This window comes from Vicugna pacos, chromosome 6, assembly GCF_048564905.1.
Source record: "Vicugna pacos chromosome 6, VicPac4, whole genome shotgun sequence".
In the NCBI taxonomy this organism is placed as follows: Eukaryota; Metazoa; Chordata; class Mammalia; order Artiodactyla; family Camelidae; genus Vicugna; species Vicugna pacos.
The window spans coordinates 72127492-72147320 of NC_132992.1; the positions used below are offsets into that span (position 1 = coordinate 72127492).

The 19829-nt window shown below is 37.4% G+C and overlaps 1 protein-coding gene across 11 annotated transcripts in view; it reads left to right on the forward strand.

The window, feature by feature from the left end:
• TTLL5 (tubulin tyrosine ligase like 5) overlaps positions 1 to 19829 on the forward strand; it is a 255265-nt gene that overhangs the window by 93880 nt on the left and 141556 nt on the right. For 10 of the 11 annotated variants that reach the window (XM_072963451.1, XM_072963454.1, XM_031679271.2 and 7 more), the window contains 6 exons: positions 3695 to 3815; positions 6427 to 6573; positions 7685 to 7788; positions 10382 to 10509; positions 12972 to 13055; positions 13618 to 14019. In XM_072963451.1, coding sequence (XP_072819552.1) covers positions 3695 to 3815; positions 6427 to 6573; positions 7685 to 7788; positions 10382 to 10509; positions 12972 to 13055; positions 13618 to 14019 — 986 coding nt within the window. Of the gene's footprint in view, positions 1 to 3694; positions 3816 to 6426; positions 6574 to 7684; positions 7789 to 10381; positions 10510 to 12971; positions 13056 to 13283; positions 13501 to 13617; positions 14020 to 19829 lie in introns of those variants that run through there. The other variant, XM_072963457.1, reaches the window with a different exon arrangement.

Here is a 19829-nt window from a genome sequence, read left to right on the forward strand (position 1 = left end):
GGGCCAGAGAGACATAGGGAGGAGGAAGTATCTGAACCAGGCCTTGACTGATGAGTAGGATTTCAGGAGGTTTGGGAGGTGACAGCTAAGTGTGGGAGTGCTAGTAGAGGAAATAAAGGCTCAGAGGGTGATGGTGCAGGCATTCATTCAGTCTCTGGACAAATATTTATTGAGCGCCTGCTTTGTACCAGGAATTGTGCTGGGTGGTATAGTGTCACAGTGAAGACCAAGACAGGCTCGTGGAACTCACAGTCTAGTGGGGAAGACTGAGAGTAAACAAAAAAATGAGGTAATTTCAGGCAGTGAGAAGTGCTATGAAGACAGTAAAATAGGATGTAGTATTAGAATGTAATTGGGCAGAAAGTTTCCTTAGATTGTGGTGTTCGGGTTTGGAAAGGTAACCTTTAAAGTAAGTCCTGAATGATGAGAAGGAGTAAATGATGTGAATATCAGAGGACAGAATATTCCCAGCAGAACTGCAAGTATAAGGCCTTGAAATTGGAATGAGCTTGGTGAGTCTGAGAAATACAGATTAGTGATGTGGAATTACCTGGGAGAAGGGTATGGTAAGAAATGAGAGTACAAAATTGGATGTCATTTGATCATAAAGGACTGTACAGGAGCCTGGACTTCATTTTCTGGATGGATAGTTTTTAAGCAGATGAATGATAAGGTTAGATCTTGGTTTAGAAAGTGAATTCTGGCTGCATTGTGGAATAGTGACTGATAAGAGGGGAACTAAAGGTAGGGAGCTGAGTTAGGGGCTGTAAAAGTTAGTCCAGAGCCAGGAAGATGAAGGCCCTGACAAGAGCAGTGGCTATGGGATGGACTTAATGAAATTTGCAAGTTAAAATTGAAAGGGCTCGGTCCCTGTAGATGTTAGAACTCCAAAGAGACTGAATTTTCCAAATTTGGTAACTTGGTGATGCCATCAGTCTATATCAGGAACACAGGAGCTGGTTTCATGATAGAAATAATGTGTTTTGTTTGGGATGCAGTGAGGTGGAAGTGCCCTGGGATGAAGGTGTCCAGTAGACAGGGGCAAATTCCGCTTTCAGAGTCAGAGTTGAACAGTTGATAGGTAAAAACTCCACAGTGGATGAGCTTGTCCAATTCAGTTTCGTTCAGCAAGCATGGATAGGGTGAAAAGGGAGGAAAGGGAAAACCAATGTCTAATGGTAGAGAGACCAAGAAATAGCAGTCAGAGAGGTAGCCATAGAACTGGGAGGGGGCGTTATGGTTAAAGCCATGAGATGAGAATTTCAAGCTATATAGTGCCTCAGGCAAACCAAGTTAGGATGAGATGTGAAAAGAGACTCCTGCATTTATGACCTTATAAAGTGGACTTAGTGGTAGAAGAGAAATGTGAGTTGGGGAAATAAGAAAGCAAGTATGAACTAATTTTCAGAGGATTTGGCAAGGAAAGGAAGGTAAGAACTCAGAGAGAGAGCACGCCAAGAGATAAAAGATTTTTTAAGATAGAAATTCTGGAGCTTACTTATAGACTAGGGAAGGATTTGATGGCAAGAGAATTAGAGGTACAGCATTGCATTTATTGACAGAGATGGGTCGTAATGGAAGATGGAAGGAGGCCTGGAGGGGTATCGCTTCCTGTAAGTCGAAAAGAAAGCACTGTGGGTTGAATGCAGTAGTTAGAAGTTGAAGAGGCAGGAAGTGTAGGTATTTAAGCATGATGGCTTTTATTTTCTAAGCTAGAGATCAGTTCTTATTCCTCAAGGGTGGAGGGTGATATTGGATTTCAGGGGATTGGAGGGGCACAGTTAAGGCTTAGAACAGTGCATGGAGAATGAGAATAGCTCCATTAGTGGAGAGCACATGGAGCTCTGTCAGGGGACCTGGCTTTGGCTTCTTGGTGCTGACCAAGTGGCTGTGTGATCACAGGCAAGTCAGAGAGCTTCTCTAGTTCTCAGTTTCCTTTTCTATCATGGGGTTAGACGAGTGGTTTTCAAACTGTGGTCTCTGGAGGGGAAAGAAGATTCCACTGAATTGAAGTAGAACATTAGAAAACTATTGGACTATATTCTAAGGTCTTTCCCAGCAATAACATTCTACTTAGATGATGTAGAAATAAATTAGTTATTCATAAATCTTCTAGATCTCACTTTCAATGAGTAAAGCGTAGTAATTGCAGGGTCTGTTAATATAAATCAGTAGTTTTCAGACTGTGTTCCAAATAGTAATTCCCTTATCCAAAAGCCCTTCATATTTTAATATTAGAGGAATAATTAATAAAATTGAGTATTCTGCTACATTTGGAGGTATCTGAAACATGCCCTTTCTAGCTCATTATATTGAAAGTGAATTTTTTGACCAAAATAGAGACTCTTTTCATTGCTTTAGACTTGAAAATAACTTCTTGTGGAGGTAAAGCTTATGGGAATGGTTGAGGGGAAGTGTTATATGGTCTCCAGACCAAGAATATTAAGTGTTGTCCTGTTGAGAAACATTTGAAAATATAAATTTCAAAATCATATTGTGCTCCCATAAACTGTCCCCATTTAGTAACAAAGATGTAGGCTTACTTACATTTGACACTCTGAAGAGCTTGTGTATTAAACTCTCAAAAGCAAATCTACTCCCCAGCCCGACTCCCCTCCTCTCTAGTCCCTCCATCACACACATACAAGCTAGATTCCAGACCCTCTTAGGATTTCTAGTTTACTCTGGACAGTCCTTCATCGTAACCTTTGGGAAACAGTGAGTAGAAAGCATTCAGTGATTGCATGTGTGAGGATTGTAAACAAAGTTTGTGTTGGGCCCTAACCTTTGCTGATGTAATTTTGGCTAGCGTGTCAGAAGGCTGATCAGCTGAAGTAACCAATATCTCTCCTGAAAGAAAGCAGATCCGCTACAATTAGGAGCTGAAGTGAGAATCATCAGTGTTTCTCTGGGACTTCTGTCTTCCAGACTAAAGCTTGATCGGATTTCCTTGTTTCCAGCCTGGACCACCAAGCAGAAATCAGCTGGGTTCTTTAGTCATGTCGCTGTGGTGCTTTTTACTATATGTAAGGATTTCTTTTTCCCGCTGAACATCGGGGCTTGTCCTAGCCCACTGGTGCATCTGTGCCAGACTCTGTTGGACCTCACTCATTTGTTCTGGGCTCCAGCCACTCCCGTCTTGTAGTTGAGAAAAGCCTGACCTTAAAATTTGGTCTCAAAAGTTCCTCTGTAGGATTTATCTATTTCCTGCTTTGGAGGCTTTTGCACACCAGAAATATTAGTTGCCATAGCAAAAGCCATACTTTTGCACTAACATCTGATAAGTATGTTTTTAAGGGCCTCCAAGGCTGAAAAACTAGTCTATATCAATACAGAAGTTCTTGTGAAGATTCAGTAATTTTCTGATCCCTTTCCCCAAGAAAGTTATTAAAAAGTTCAAAGAGATAAAGTATGAGTAGGAAATGTGATTTTCTATTCCTCTTCGATTTCTTTTTCCCCCATGGTAATAATAAGAAAATAAATAGGATTCTCCATCTCTGATTCTCTAAACAGAAAAAAGAAATCTCATGTGCTGGGTAGAAGGAATTTTTATTCAGTGACTGTATGATGGGCCTTGTTTTTCTTAGCCATTTTAATAGAAGGACCCTCAAAGGTCACTTTGAGAGAGGCAAGCACACCTTTGGTAGGTGTACCATTCTGTCTCATAACAGTGTGTTGTTTTGGATTTCTATAGCAAAGTACAGGCCCGAATAGCATTCTCTGCCTATCTCCAGCATGTTCAAGTTCGCCTGATGAAAGACAGTGGAGGTCAAACGTTCAGTGCCAGATGGGCTGCCAAAGAGGATGAACAGATGGTGAGGCTCCGCTTGCTGGAACCTTTTTACTTTCCCTTTTCCTTTTATCTTTTTTTTCTTCCATTCTTTCTTCCTTTCTTCTTTTCTTCCTTTCTTTCTTTTTCCTTCTAGGGTAAAGAGCAGTGTACTTCTGGTGAAAGATTATTCCACAGTATAGTTTACTTCCCTGTAATGTGAAGTAAATCTTACATCTGGAGCCACGTTCATCATTGTGTGTGTTAAGGGCATCAGTTTATTTCGTTCTGAACATGGAAACTGATTGCTCATTACATGTCAGGCCCTGTGCAAAAGCCCTCGAAAAGAATATCAATTTGCAGAGTCCTTTCTCAAGCAACTAAACATTTTATTAGCTCTATGAAGTAGGCACTATCATCCCCCTTCTGCAGGTGAGGAAACAAAGACCTAGAGGAAGTGGGTAACTTGCCTGTCGTCCCACAGCATGTGTGTGGTGAAACTGGAACTTAAACTCAGATGTTATAACTCTACATTATTTACTCTTCCATTGTTTCCATGTGTCATAAGGCATTTGTTTTCTGTCCTGAGGGGTCAAGTTAGCTTTTTGAAAATCAACACTTTATCATAGGCTCCATTTTAACTTTTTTTCTTTACTAGTTGTAACTTTAAAGAATTCTTAGATTACTGGAGACAAACTTGTGTAATAATTTTTACTGTATATTAGTCATTTGAACATGCCTAAAATGTGGTATACCAGCAGGGTTTTTCTTTTTGGATCAGAATGGCAGGGACCTTCAAGCTTTGGTAAGGTCACCACTCATAGAAGAAGACACAGCCCTTCCCAGTCTTTTTAACCACAGAGATCTGTCACTGAAAAGAGAGAGACCTTAAGTCTGAGAAAGGTGCATACTTTGTCCATCTCAGTGGTGATCCTACTATAATTTTCAATTCTCTACATATAAGAGGCATACAATATGCCAGGCTTATTATAAAAACATGATGGCTATTCCAGAAAACAACTTGAATTTGAAGTAGTCAGTGCAACCCAGAGATAAAACCTTGTGTGTTGTGAAAAATTCGTCAACCATCAGTGGAAAATGTTAGTTCTGCTCTTTCCAAGTGGAAAATTGAAACTGCCTTCTTGAGAGTCCGTTTGTCTGCTCCACTGTGAAAAAATAATGTTTTAATATAACAGTCTGAACCATATAGTAAAGACAGCAGAGTAGAACTATAAAATCCAGCCCTCCAGTTATGAGATTGTTTCTTTATGCTGGAGTAAATTGGCACCAAAGGACAATGAACCAAAATCAAATTTAAGAAGAAGAAAATAGCTCAGGAGAGAATAACCATTACAACTGCTGGCTTGGAATTCACACAGGATTTCTCTGGGGCTTTTTATAAGAATATTTAGGACCATCCCTATGGAATTTAGGGTCAGTTCCATGCATTCTTATTTGAAAATGTGTCTAGATAGCAGACCCTAGCCCATTACCTGAGGATGGTGGCAGTGGTCTTGCTTATGAGGAAGGTAGGTGTAGAATTGCCTTCTCTGGTCCTAGTTTGGGTTAGAGATTCTTTGTTACATAACCCATAGAGGCACATCTATAGAAGTTCCCCAAATCTATCATCTTAAGGCAATTTTATTGCATTTGGGTGGTGGGTGGGGAGAACCACAATCCTTAAGGCCCTTAGTCTTGCAGAATCTTTGTTTGAAACATTTGTGATGTTATGAATGGGTATCTGTTCGGATTTCAGAGTCCTTTGCATCATCTCAAGGGAGATGTACTCCTTCTTCCCCTTAGAGACCTTCCGCTGTGCCCTTCTTGCCAACCCCCAACCCTAAAAGCACCCTGTTCTTGGGGAAGGGATTAAAAAAGCTATTATATTTCAAGCATAGTAACAGTTCTTTCTTTCCCTTCATCACTAAACTTCTTAAATTTCTTCACCTGTATTCTTCATTACCCATTCATTTCTTAACGTCTTCTTTCTGTTCTCTTTGCTCTGCTGAAAGTGGCCGCGGTCCTTTCCAGCTCCAGCCTCATGGAAATTTTTGACATGGGAACCTTTCCTCCCTTAGCTTCCATGACACTAGTTTCTCCTGGGTTTCTTTCTACATTTCTGATGTTTCTACCATAGTTTTTGTTGTTGTTTGTTTGTTTGTTTGTTTCTGATTCTTCCTCCTCTTTCCTATCTCTAAGTATCAATATTTATGTATTCTTTCTCTTACCTTCTCCCCTTTGATGACTTCACCTGCTCCCGTGGTTTTATCTTCTGCTACCTATTCTTGAATGCTCCTTTCCCTAGACAGTTTTCTCTGATCACCCTATTAGAAGTGGTAGCTGTGCTTTGAATTATTATGGTACTATTTATATATGAATTACGGTATTCTTACAGCCACTACTTTACATAGCTATTTGCATACACATTTGATTTTGATTTTCTGATCGCCAGCTTACTACAGGAAGAGAATACATTTGTTTTGTTTTGTTCTTGTTTTACTGTATCCTTGTTATACCTAATCTGTTCGCCCCGAGTCTTGTTTGTTGAAGTGTGTAGTATATGTCTTCTTACATCTCTGTTGTGTAGCCCCATCATAGCTTGTCTTGGTGGCTTAGCATAATCCCTGCTTTTTTCCCCCAATGACTCTAATTTATAGGAGCTAGTGGTTCGTTTCCTCAAACGAGCATCAAGTAACCTCCAGCACTCACTGAGGATGGTATTACCCAGTCGCAGATTGGCACTTCTGGAACGCAGAAGGATCCTGGCCCATCAACTGGGTGACTTTATCATTGTGTACAACAAGGTAGGTTGGTCCTGTGTTAGTCCTGGGCTTTGGATTGTCACACGCTGTCAGAAATAGGCTAAAAGCCTCTGTCCAGCTGGACGCAGAGGTCCTTTTTCTGTTTTCTAGCACCATCATTCACTGTGTGTGACTATTACGGGGAGTAGAACCTCACTCCTTCATCCAGCTAGTGAAATGCTACTATTACTTGTGAAGGCCCAGTGACTGTAGTTCACTCTCATCTAAAGGCATGTATTCCTTCTGAGTGCTACTGCACCTGGGATGAATCTTGGGCTTTGTGAATTTGCATTGTCATTATTGTGCCTAGAGGCAGTGGTTAGTTGGCTATTTGAGAGCAAATTTGAACTGTGGATTTCATATAATGACAGTCTTCTTTCCTGAGAGAGTTATACTTTGTTCTCTAGAATATTTTTGATAGTGACTTCATTTTACAACCAAGCCCTAAATATACACTATTTAGTTAGAATAGTTTGCAAAGCACCTTTATCCAAAGTTTTCAGAGTGCTTTAGAAACATCACTTTGAGGAGGGGGGAGATTATGGCCATTTTTTGGAAGGAAACGCTGAGGCCTGGAAGTTTAAATGGCTTTTGTGAAATGTATGGAATGGTCAGTACAATATCAACACACCAAAACCATAGCTACAGTTTACTCTAGGTTTGTTGAGAATTTTGGTACGTCTTATATAAGTGAAGAATTTACTCAATTTGGTTGCTGCTATAGGAGACTCTTCCAAGACCTAACTTTCCTCTCCCCACTTGTAACAAAATACAGTGTCTCTGTTGTCATACTGTTAAAGCTGCAAGTGTGACCACAGACATTACTAAGCTCTTTTTTCACTGGGCTACCTGAGTAGAAAGTAAAAACATTATAAAAATTTATATTTATTCTGCAACTCTTACTTGGAAATTCTAAAATGTTTCATGAAATAATGGCAGAAAGTAATGTATCAAATTTATAGATGGCAAAAGTACATGGGAGAATCACATGTTTTTACCAGAAAGTAAAGACAAATTAATAACCCAAAGGTAATGAAACCAGATGATGAAGTGTACATTTACCAGGAGTCGGTTTTATCTTGTTGTTTTTCTGTGGGGGTTGGGGCCTGGATAGGAAACAGAACAAATGGCTGAAAGGAAATCAAAGAAGAAACTTGAGGAAGAAGAGGAAGAGGGGGTGAATACGGAAGACTTTCAGGAGTTCATCAGACAAGCAAGGTAGAAGGCTTTCTTGGTTAATAAAAACTATCTTATTCCATCTTCCACAGCCCCCATTGAATTCCCAGTATTCCCTTGTTTCTAACATATGGATGTGAGTAAAATCACTCTTAGAAGGAGAAAAAGGGTTTCATGGACTTGGCCTCTCCGTTATCTCAGCCAATTATTGGCTGTTGTCATGGCTTCAGTTATCAAAACACTGCTGCTGGGTATCTGGGCTGTATTTCTAGACAGCCTTCAAAGTACACACCACTTGAAGTGCTGAGGGAGCACTTTGGAAAGTTGAAGTTAGAGGATTCTAGTGTTTACTGGCTCTGAATTTATCCCTGACCTACTGATGCATTGGAGATGACCACATTTTGCCTACGTTGAGTGGGTTGAGGAATTGGCAGTTTCTCAGCACTGTGAGGGTTACGCCTAATTTATATAAAATAAAACAAGTCCTTCATGCTTAAGATTGGCCTTTAGGGGTTGAAAAATCTCAGCATTCAACTCTCTATCTTGATACAAATCAGCCAGGCCATTTTGTCCATTTACTGTGTTATTTCCAAAGGAAGAGGTAATAAAGACATTTAATTTTTAATTTTGTGACTTGCCCTGAAAAGCCTTTTTCTAAATCAAGAGAGTTGTACAAAACCACTGAAATAAAGAATAGAACATTTGTAAAGCCCTCTTAGTCTTCAACCATCAGAGTCACAGTGGGGAGAAAAGCAGTAGATAATCAACTCTTTGTTGGTTTGTAAGTCAAGTCAGATGGTGGTTTATTAACCACCAACATAGTGTGATCTGTGCGTAATAACCTTGTATGCATCTAACGATAGCCTTGGGATCATGTGCTTAAACACACAACAAACAAATAGATCATTTTATAGGTGTTTGTAATTGTGTAATGTTATTTTGTTGACATTCTTGGGTCTTGAGGAATATGACTGATAAAGCAGGTATAGAAACAGAGCAAGAAGCAGTTTCTCACATCAACATTATAAAAATAGAAAAAAACTGGATTATGTTCAGAAAATGGCTTTACTTTTAAAGTTAAAAAATTAATTTCTTGTTCCTCCTAGGAATCTTCAAACTCCCTAAATTATAAAAAAAGAAAAAATAGCAACCTTTTAAAAAGTGATGGGTGTTCCCCTACTGGACCTAACTGGATACTAAAAATTAATTCTAAATTAATTAATTAATTAATTAATTCTAAATTAATATTAACCAATGGTATAGATTTGGAGATAAAATATTTTAGAACATATTTACTTCTGATTGTGGATTAAGTGTTGATTGTTGGAAATATGTGACAGCATCAGTTCTTTTATTACGTTTGAGGTGGTACATGGATACCTTTGTCAGGACTGATAACTTCAGATACCTGCAAGAGTGAGGCAGGAAAACATACATTATGAAGCAGGCAGAGGATAAGACAGAAAATATATAGCAGTTTATATTTTACCAGCCTTAACCTTTCCCCCTCAGTATTCTGTGAAGGGCCGAATAAAACACACTGACAGGCAGAGGCATTGTCCACTTGCAGCCTCAGCTTTAGATCTGTGTAAGTTACTTGAGGTACTTACCTTGTGGCACTTTGCTACTTTGGAGAACTTAGGGTTTACTCTGAGATTCATAGGAGCCATTTCTGAGGTGGTCATTGCAGTGTATTCTGAAGATGGCAGATAGGTTCTTTGTAATAATGCAGGTATATTTTGCTCATTTGAAGGCCACTTCTCTGGAACATAGCTAGGCTCCAGGAAACAAATGCAAAAGGCCACTGAGAAGCTGCTATAGATGTTACCAAATCCATGCATAACATGTTAACTGGAAGAATCCTATGGGCCTTCGTCTGTTTCCTCATACTTCCCATTTTGTGGATGTCCGCAAAGTGCATATAATTTCAATATTTGAAGTGACCTAGAGACCATCTAGTTCAGTATCCTTCACGGTATAGATGGTTAGGGAACTCTTCCCTAGTTCTACTGGTGAGTGTCCTTATATGTAACAACGTGACTCTTTTGGTGAATATATTTCAATTATCTCAGAGTGGGGTGGGCAGTCTGTAAAGGGCCAGGCCATAAATATTTCAGACTTTGTAAGCTGCACATGGTCTTTCTAGCATATGCTTTATAAAAACCAAAATATAAAAACTATTTTTAGTGGGAGCTATATTTCATGCTGGTCAGGTTTGGCCCACAGTCTGCAGTTCGTTGACTCCTGGTCTAGAACATAGCTGTCCAATAGGACTTCCTGTGTTGTAGCTACTGAGTACTTGAAATGTGGCTAGTGTAACCGAGGAAAGGAATCTTTAAGTGTGTTTAATTTTAATTGATTTAAATTTAAATAGTCACATATGACTAGTGGCTACCATATTGGACAGTGTGGATCTAGAAAATTCACTATGGAGCGAATAAAGCCGTGTCATGCTTTAAAGTTTTCAGACTGCCTCATTTATATTCCTTTTAAACCATCTATTAATAGGGAGTTTTGCAGCTTGTGCTTTTCATTTTCCCCTTCTACAGTTTACTCTATTTCCATAATAAAATCTGGTGGAAAGATTTTCCAGAACAGCTTCCTGTTCTGACCATACTTTCTCTCCCCATTTCAGTGAGGCTGAACTGGAGGAGGTGTTGACTTTTTATACCCAAAAAAACAAGTCTGCAAGTGTCTTCCTGGGGACTCACTCAAAAAGTTCTAAAAACAGCAACAGTTTTTCTGATAGCGGGGCAAAGGGTGGTAAGTATGTTGGTTAATAAATGAAAAATTAAAAGAACAAGTGAAAAATGAGATGTGCAAAGGAGAGCCAAGAGTAATACGCTGCCTAAACACAGATGGACTCTGAGGTGGTGAAATTTCGCAGTGCCGGGGTCGGGGATGCAGAGCCATTACATTTTTGTCCTAAAAGTGGAAGAGGGACATGGTCTGATTTTTTTCTATGATGATTAACAGCAGAGAGCTTTTCAAGACAAGCTAATAATAGCTAACATTTACTGAGCACTCATATTCCTATTTACTGGACATGACCTTATTTTTTTTCTTCTAGAAAATATGGAGTAGGTGCTATTATAAAACTTTTTTATAGATGAGGAAGCAGAAGCTGGAAAAGATGGAGTAACTTGCTCCAGGGTGCCCTTCACCGTACAGTGGAACAGGAATTTGAACCATAGTCTGCCTGACTCAAAGCTTGTGCTCTTTTAATCTCTGCTCTTCTGCCTCTCCAAGTGATTATTTCTCACTCTGTGAAAGTTTTTGTTTCCTCCAGCTCATCACAGTTTGCACTGGGGCAGGAGAATTCTTTGCTGGCTGGGGCTGTTCCATACCTGGTGGGATGTCTAACAACCTTAGTCCCAAGCCCTGGATGCTGCTGGCTTCCTTCAGTCATGTGCTAGCCCAGAATGTTTCCATGCCTTTCTAAATTTTTTACTGCTAGGGAACTCCATGATTGGGGATTTTGGAATTGATGTGGACCAAACTATTTAGCTCCTGTCATATGAACAAAAATAGCAACAATACTCAGTTATAAACAAAACTCATGCTTCCAGGGTAAGAGTCATTTAAAATCTAGATGAAACATAAGACATAGATAACAATATGCTAGTTTTGTAGTGTGTTAACCACTGGATTTAAAGATGTAGACTTCTTCCCTCCTCTTCAGGCTATGATAGTCCAATGTGGAAACTGCCAGGAAAATTGGTCATTTAAAATGTAGAGCCAGTTTTCCCAAGGAAACAATGTTAATGTTTTAAAAACTGATTAGCTGCAGAGGCTAGTCTACAAAAGCCTATTTGTCTCACTTTCTAATCAAAGTATTAGTAGAAATCCTTCTGAATCCAGCCGTATTCTTTGAGCTCTCCTAACTTACCTGGGTTCTAAAGCTAGTTTATTCATCTCTTCGTTCATTCCTTCTATGTATTTTTTTTTATGAACACATGTTATGTGTCAGACATTGTGATAGTTGCTAGAGATACAGGCACCAGGACTGTCATAATCCTTGACTTTATAATATGTATTGTCTGGTGGATAAGGGTGGGTGAGTAAATACAGAAAGAAGTTTGGTGGAAACTCTGGAAAGCTCCTGGAACAGTGTTAGGGAAGGGAGGTTGAGAAAAGTATGCTAACTGAGGGAGGTGAGGTTCTGGCTTGGCGTTCACATAGCAGCTCCTCCCCTGGCAGAAATGGTGAAGCCTAACAGCGTGGACTAGCAGCACCTGTTTGTCCTGATGGGTCCTTGGAAGTTCTGGAGTTCATGTGTTAAGGACTACCTGTGCCTAAGAAGGTCTCTACCTGTCGATAGCAACCAAGAATGACTAGAGGGTCTATAAGGAAGACCTCAATCAAGGAAACAACATTATGACATTTGATAGTATCTGGACTCATTTCAAACATGAGCACACAAATGTGTGACAGTATTACCACTGCTGGTGGTGATGGGAGAAGAGAATTCAAATGTCCTTATTCTTTCATTCTGAAAGGTATTCTGTAAAATGGCCTTCCTTAAGTTTTTGTGTGAACCTCACCCTTGAGGAAGATTTTGGAATATTTCTCTAAGTATATGATTAGCTCTGGCTGTTCTGTTTCAAAATTTTGTAGTTGTAAAAAATCCCTCATTTATTACAGTGGGAATTTATTAGACTGATTTTGTTATTGAATATACTGATGAGCCTATTTCCAGTAAACTCTCTCAACTTATTCAAGTGAAACCGAGGAGATCACTTGAAGATACAGAGCCGTTGTCGCATCCAGGTATCATGCCAACAAATATTGGGGCTGTTCTTTCCACCTCTTGGCAGTTTCCTGCTCCATACATATTATGGCTCCTTTGCTACAGTGGGTACCGCCAACCAGTTTGGTCTCTTAGTTGCCCAAGTCTGAATTCTTGGCAGAGGTGTCTGACTGCTCTCACTTATTTTCTTTTCCAGGCATGTCCTCACTTGTTGGCAGTCCATGGATGGCTGCCCTGGGTTTATGTATCTTTCCCTGGTTTAGTCCGCTGGAGCTAGGGTTGGAGCTAGTTGGGAATCATTTGGTTGGTGTCCCACTCAACAGGTCTGTGGGTGTGGCCATCCTTGGAAAAGTATGCAGTGGTTCCTAACATTGATTGCTAATTGTGTTATATTTTGGAAACAAAATTATATGTAGAGCAGTTCTCTAGCATTTGATTAGTAGCAGAGCCTAAACTCAATATTCATTTATTTCAGATCACCCTGAAACGATGGAAGAAGTGAAAATAAAGCAGCCCAAACAGCAACAAGCAACAGAAATTCACTCTGATAAGTTATCTCGTGAGTGACTTCAAACCTACATAGATTTGCTGCTCTCTGATAAATTTCTAAATGAAAAAAAGTCATCAGATATTAAATGATTCTAGAGCATGTGACATTACTCCAAAGCTGCTCCTTTTTTTTGCTTTTCCTTTTCCCTTAAATTTTCCTCTTATCTACTAATAACCTACTTTCCTTCCAAGGAAGTTTTCACTTTCTTAATGTTTAGAAACTTTTTTTTTTTCCTAGAAGTGTGAAAAGCAGGAGAGGAGTTCACCGTCATTACCAGAAACTTTGTCCTAATGTCCTAATGTTTGAAAAATACCCACTCTGGTTGATGGAGGTAGTCCCAACTCCAGCTTGTACAAAGGACTGAAAATAAAGTATTTCTGTTGCCAGGTCGTTTCAGTAGGCAAAATTCATTAAGTTCATGATGAATACTCATTAAAATCTGTATTTTTCATTATGTCTGTTTCATGCCAAGATTATTTTAATGTTTTAAAATGGTTACTTCATGCTCTATAGAGATTATATGTTAGTTTTCCCTAAAATGATGTTTGTTTATTTGTTTTTGTTTTAATAGGATTTACCACTTCAGCGGAAAAAGAGGCTAAATTAACCTGTACCAATTCCTCCTCTACTTCTTTCTCTGGTCCCCCTGCTACTCTTCTGCAGAAAATTCCCAACACCCATTTGTCATCTATTATTACAACCTCTGACCTCTCACTAGGACCAGGCCACCATTCTTCTTTATCTCAGATTTCTCCAGCCATCCCCAGCATGCCTCACCAGCCAGCAGTTTTACTGAGCACGGTCCCTGACGGTGCCTCTCCCTCCGTACAACCTGGGACACAAAACATACCAAGCCCTGCTGGCCTGCCACGCTGTCGATCAGGCAGTTACACCATTGGTCCCTTTTCCTCTTTCCAAAGTGCTGCACACATCTATAGTCAGAAACTGTCTCGTCCCGCCTCAGCAAAGGCAGGTGAGTGAGAAAATGAAAGGCAATCTGCAATGTCAGCTCCTTCCCGCCCCAATTAAAAAGAATGTCATCTCTTCCCTTTGCGTTTTCTTTTGGAAGGTAAAGGGACACATGCTGCAGAGTTCTGATGTGACAAAGGAAGAGTCTGGCATTTGGTCCAGTGGCATTCATTCATTGATAGAAAATGAGACAGGAGTTTTTAGGTGCTGGGAATAAAGAGACGAGTAAGACAGGACTTCTGTTTACTAGGAAATTACAGTCTAGTCAGGAGATTTCGCATTGCAGATAACTGTAGATCTCTGAGTGTGCTATATGCATTCTTTCTGATTCAAGTAGTTTATTCCCAACATCAGACATACTAGTATTTTTCATTTTTCAGTGCATTTAACGTCAAGTATGACCTGAATAAATAACCAAAGAATTCTTAAAACAGGGTATTTAATTTTAGATGAGGTAGATCCGTATTATTGGTCAAGTTTTTTCCCCATGTTTTGATAATAGTTTTATTGATATATAGTTTATATACCATAAAATTCACCACTTTAAAGTATTCAATTTGGTGGTTTTTAGTATATTCACGAAGTTGTGCATCCAACACCACCATCTTATTTTAGAATATTTTCATTATCCTAAAAGAAACCTCATACCTGTTAGCCGTCACTGTCCATTTCCTCCTCCCACTGCCCCTGGCAACTGCTAAACTGCTTTCTGTATCCATAGGTTTGTTTATTTTGGACATCTCATGTAAGTGGAATCATGTAATTTGTGGTCTTTTGTGAATGACTTCTTTCACTTACAGTATTTTCAAGGCTCATCCATTTTGTAGCATGTATCAGTACTTATTCCCTTTTATGGCTGAATAATATTCCATTGATTAGCTGTACACTTTTTGTTTATCCATATATCAGTCGATAGACACTTTGGTTGTTTTTACTTTTTGGCTATTATGAATAATGCTACTATGAGCATTCATGTACAAGTTTTTGTGTGGCCTTATGTTTTCATTTCTCTTGGGTGTGTACCTAGTAGTGGAATTGCTAGGTCATATGGTAACTTTGTGGTTCCTCTCTTTGAGGAACTTCCAAACTGTTTTCCAAAGTATGTGAAGGTTCCAATTTCCCCACATGCTTGTCAACACTTATTATTGTCTCTTCTTTTGATTTTCCCTGTACTGGTGGGTTTGAAGTAGTGTCTCATTTTTGTGGTTATTATTTGCACTTCCCTAATGACTAATGGTGTTGAAATCTTTTCATGTGCTTATTGGCCATCTGTATACATTCTTTAGGTAAATGTCTATTCAAATCCTTTGTCCATTTGTGAATTGCAATCTTAGTCTTTTTATTGTTGAGCTGTAAGTGTTCTTTATATGTTCTGGGTACAAGTCCCTTGCCAGATACATGATTTAGAAATATTTTCTCTCATTCTGTTGATTGCCATTTCTTTTTCTTGAAGCACAAAATTTTTTAATTTTGATGAAGTCTAATTTATTTTTTCTTTTGTTGCTTGTGCTTTTGATACCATATTTGAAAAACCAAGGTCACAAAGATTTATATGTGTTTTTTCCTAAGAATTTTATAGTTTAGATTCTTATATGCAGATCTTTTATCCATTTTGATTTAATTTTTGTATGGTGTGGCATAAAGGTCTAACATCATTGTTTTGCATGTGAATATTCAGTTGTCCCAGCACCATTTGTCAAAAAAGTATTATTTCCCTGTTTAATTGTCTTGGCACTTAATCATAAATGTAAAGGTTTATTTCTGGAGTATCAACTCTATTCCACTGATCTATATGTCTGTTCCTGTGTTATGATTGTCTTCATTACTATAGCATTATAGTAAGTTTTGAAATCACCAATAGTGATTTGTATAACTTTTTTCTTCTCTTTCATATTCTTTAAGCTATTCTGGATCTCTTGCAGTTTCATATGAACTTTAGGATCAGCTTGTCGATTTTTGCAAAGATAGGCAGATGGGATTTTGATAGAGATTCCATTAAATCAGTAGATTGGAGAGTATCTTAACATTGGTCAAGTTTTTAAACACTTTAGTAATATCCATATTAAGGTGAGTTACAGTTAAGCTATGTTTTATAAATAGCTGATTTGTATTTCTTAATCAGAATCTGATGTCAAATGAAATGGATATTATAATACGCAGTTTGAATCAGAGATATTAAATGGTCTAGTTTAATAAGTCATAAATATGAATATTCACATACATATGTTTTTGCAAATTCCAAATGATTATTCTTATCATTTAATCTTCTAAAATCAGTAGTAATAATATTTATCAATAATGTTCAGGTTTAAGTTTTTTTCTCCCATGTGAGAGAAATTCAGGGAGATCAATGTCTCCAGTACCTGTATTATCATCAAAACTTCTTTTTTAAATCTTCCTTTTGCATACCTTTCCCAGAGGATAAGGAACAGAAGAACGTAGTCAGTTCAAAAATATTTCTTAATTTCTGTTGTGACTTCTTTTTTGACCCATAGATTGTTTATAAGTATATTGTTTAATTTTCAGAGTGTTGGCATTCTCTACTTCTTATAAGTGGCTTTTAGCTTAATTCCACTGTGGTCAGAAAACATATCTGAATGGGTTAAACAGTAGTAGACAACAATATATAGGTAACAATATATACTCAACAATATAATAATAGACAACAATAATAGCCTATAAGTGATTGGAGTCAAATTTCTCTGTGGTGATTAAATAGTTTGGGAATGAGATTATGATACTATTTAACTTTAAACTTTTCCAAGATTAGATACAGTGTCAAATTTCAAAGGTCACCACTAAAAAAGTTGAAATACAGAAATTTAAACATGGGAAAAAGAAAAATGGGTTGGGGTGGGAAAAACACCCACAAACAGAAGCACACAAGCATAAAGAAGTAGAAATGTAAAAGATGATAAACCGAGTTCTAATGTATCAAGAGTCAAATAAATATAAATGAGTTGAACCTGTTAAAAGAGTGTCAGATTGAATTTGTTTTAAATCCAACTGTATATTGTTTACCAAAGAAAGACACATGTAAAGATAAGGACGTGAAATGGTTGAAAGTAAAAGGATGAAGAAGGAAGTACCATGTAAATACCAAAAAGGTGGTATAGCTATATTAATATATGCTAATTAACTTAAAATCTCTGACTGTATTAGGCTTTAAGATATAAAATTTTCTTACAGACATAGAGAATAATTACATAAAAACAAGAGGTTTAGTTCAGCAGAAAGATAAAACAGTTCCGAGTGCACCTAAGAAAATAACCTCCAAATAAATAGAGCGAAAACTGATAAAACTACATGAGGAATCTACAAATCCACTGTCTTGGTGGGAGATTTCCATATATTTCTACCTATTATTAATAGATAAACAGATTTTGTAAATCAGCAAAGATAAGGAGGATTTGAACAAGATGATAAGCTTTATCTACTACTCATTTATGAAACTGTTTACCCAATAATTAGAGAAGACACCTTCTCAAGTACACATGATACATTTGTAAAAACCCAGTCATGTCATACTTACATCATAAAATAAGACAACAGATGTCAAAGAATTGGTATCATAACAGCCACATTCTCTGTCCACACTGCTTTTAAATTAAATGTCAATAACAAAAAAGATGTGTAACAAGTCCCCATGTATTTCAAAATTAAAAAGAGTCAAAGAAGAAATCATAATGGAAATAGGTGTAAAGGTATTATAATTGAAAAATAATGAAAAAACTTGATGTTCAGATGTGTGGAGAGCAATGAAAGTCAGTGTTTGGAGGGAAATTTACTGCCTTAAATACTTATATTTGAAAAGAAGCAAGGATGAAAATTAATGTGCTAAGTATCTGATTTCATATGTTATAAAAACAGCAATATTGTAAGTCTAAAGGAGAAAGAAAGAAATAACAGCAAAAATTATAGAATTCAAAAATAAAGTACAGCAGAGAAAATGTCAAAGCCAAAAGCTCTTTGAAAAGCCTAATAAGAGGGAGAAACCTCTGGAGAGACTAATCAAGAGAGAAGACATGGATAAATAACATAAGGGATAGGAAAGCAGACAGAAAATACAGATGTAGCACAGGTGACAAAAATATTAGAATACTGTTAACTGCTCTATTCCAATGAAACTGAAAACCTATACAAAATGGATAGTGCCTACAAAAGTACAGCATAAGTAAAATTGGCTCAAGAAGATGGAGAAAGCCTGAATGGTCCTGTAAGTATTAAGGTCATTGATATAGTAGTTAAAAATCTTCTTACAAAGAAAGCGTGAGGCACAGATTGTTAGTAAGTAAGTCTTGACAATCTTTTAAGGGACAGATAATTCCAATCTAAAATTCTTCTAGAGCGTGGAAAAGAGACAGTAATCCTTAACTCATTCTGTGTGGCCTATTTAATCTTGATAACAAAACCAGTTAAGGGCAGTATTAGAGAGGGAGATTACAGACAGCTTCATTTGTGAACACATGCAAAATTTCTAATCAAAATGTAAGCCAGCCACATCTAGCAACATATGAAAGAGATAAGATACCATAAACAAGTTTATCCAAGGAATACAGGAGGGGTCTAACTTTAGAAAATCTATAAATGTTGTTTGTTACATCAACAGATTAAAGGAGAAAAACTGTATTCATCATCTTAGTAGATGCAGAAAATCTGATAAAATTCTATGCTCATTCATGCTAATAACTCTCAGCATGTTAGAAGAGAAGGAAGCCTTCTTAACTTGAAAAAGGGTATCTGCCAGAATCTTACAAGAGGTATCAGTGTAAATGGAGAGATGTTGAAAGCTTTCCTTTTAAGGTTAAGAGCAAGAAGAGGATGCCCCCTAACATTGCTTCTATTCAGTGTTTTATTAGAGGTCAAGAGCCAGCATAAGACAAGAAAAAGAAATTAAAAGCATAAGGGTCAAAAGGGAGGAAATAAAATGTATTTACTTGCAGATAATACATTATCTATATAAGAAAACTGAAAATAAGCTACAGATGCATTTTAGAAATAACTATTTTAGCAGCATAGATGATCATAAAATCAATATTAAAAATCAATAACTTTTTAATATATTAGCAACAAAGAATTAGAAAACTTTTTTTGTATTGTGGTAAGATATACATAATAAAACTTGTCATTTTAAGTATTTTTAAGTGTACCATTCAGTGGTATTAAGTACATTCACACTGTTGTACAACCATATCACCAAGAAAACAGTGTTTTAGAAAGCATCATTTACAATAGCATAAAAACTGTAAGCTATCTAGGGGTAAATTTAGGAAAGACTTTTATAATGAAATTTTACAAGACTTTGTTGAGAGACATTAGAGAAAACCTAAATAAATGAATAAATTAACTGTGTCCATGGATATGAAGAGTTCATATAATAAATGTTTCAGTTCTCATCAAATTGATCTCTGGATTCAACACAATTCCAACCAAAATCTCAGCAGGTTTGTTGTTGTACTTTGCAAACCTATTCTAAAATGATAGTGAAAAGACAAAAGATCCAGGATAGTGAGAAACAACCTGCTGAAGAAGAAAAAAAAAAAAGATGGAAAAGTGCCTTATTAAGAATATAGAGAGGTGATCATTAAGAAAGTATAGTTGTGGAAAAGGTACAAAGTGACTGGTGGAGCAGAATAGAAAGTTGGAAACAATCACACAGATAGATGAAACTTTGATAGATGACAGAGATGGCATTGTAGACAATAGAAAAGGAGGCATTTCTCAGTAAATGGTGCTGGGATAATTGGTTATCCATACAGGAATAAAAGTGAAATTAGATCCCTGCCTCACATTATCCATATTGTCAATTTCAGA